The sequence below is a fragment of the Myotis davidii genome, unplaced genomic scaffold (assembly GCF_000327345.1).
Source record: "Myotis davidii unplaced genomic scaffold, ASM32734v1 scaffold221, whole genome shotgun sequence".
Lineage (NCBI taxonomy): Eukaryota > Metazoa > Chordata > Mammalia > Chiroptera > Vespertilionidae > Myotis > Myotis davidii.
In genome coordinates, this window is record NW_006293349.1 from 1,585,108 (window position 1) to 1,585,452 (window position 345).

A 345-nucleotide genomic window follows, 5' to 3' on the forward strand; every position below is an offset into this window, starting at 1 on the left:
TGTCTGAAAACCACTTCAGAGGCGACCGGAAGTTGCCCTGCTGTTGGGAGTTGTGTGTGTGTGTGTGTGTGTGAATGTCTGCTGTCGATGCCAGATGTTTAATCGTAACTCCTCATGCACAGGAAAAGGAAAGAATGTGAACACCATTAAAACAGAGCAGGCATTCTGGTAGCTGCACTGTTTTTAAGACCCAAAACCTTCTTTCCCTGACAGGTCGCCACGGACGTCACCTGGGGCATCCAGCCGGCGCCCATGCCTGTCCCCGTGTGGGTGATCATCTTAGCGGTTCTGGCAGGGCTGCTGCTGGAATGTTCTCAGGGCAATTATTTGCATGTACTGGTTTTG

At 51.3% G+C, this 345-nt stretch overlaps 1 protein-coding gene across 1 annotated transcript in view; it reads left to right on the forward strand.

Annotated features, from left to right (window-relative positions):
- The window catches only part of ITGAV (integrin subunit alpha V), a 59,375-nt gene that overhangs the window by 46,413 nt on the left and 12,617 nt on the right, over window positions 1–345 (forward strand). The window contains exon 29 of the mRNA XM_006767093.2: window positions 214–333. Coding sequence (XP_006767156.1) covers window positions 214–333 — 120 coding nt within the window. The remainder of the gene's footprint in view (window positions 1–213; window positions 334–345) is intronic.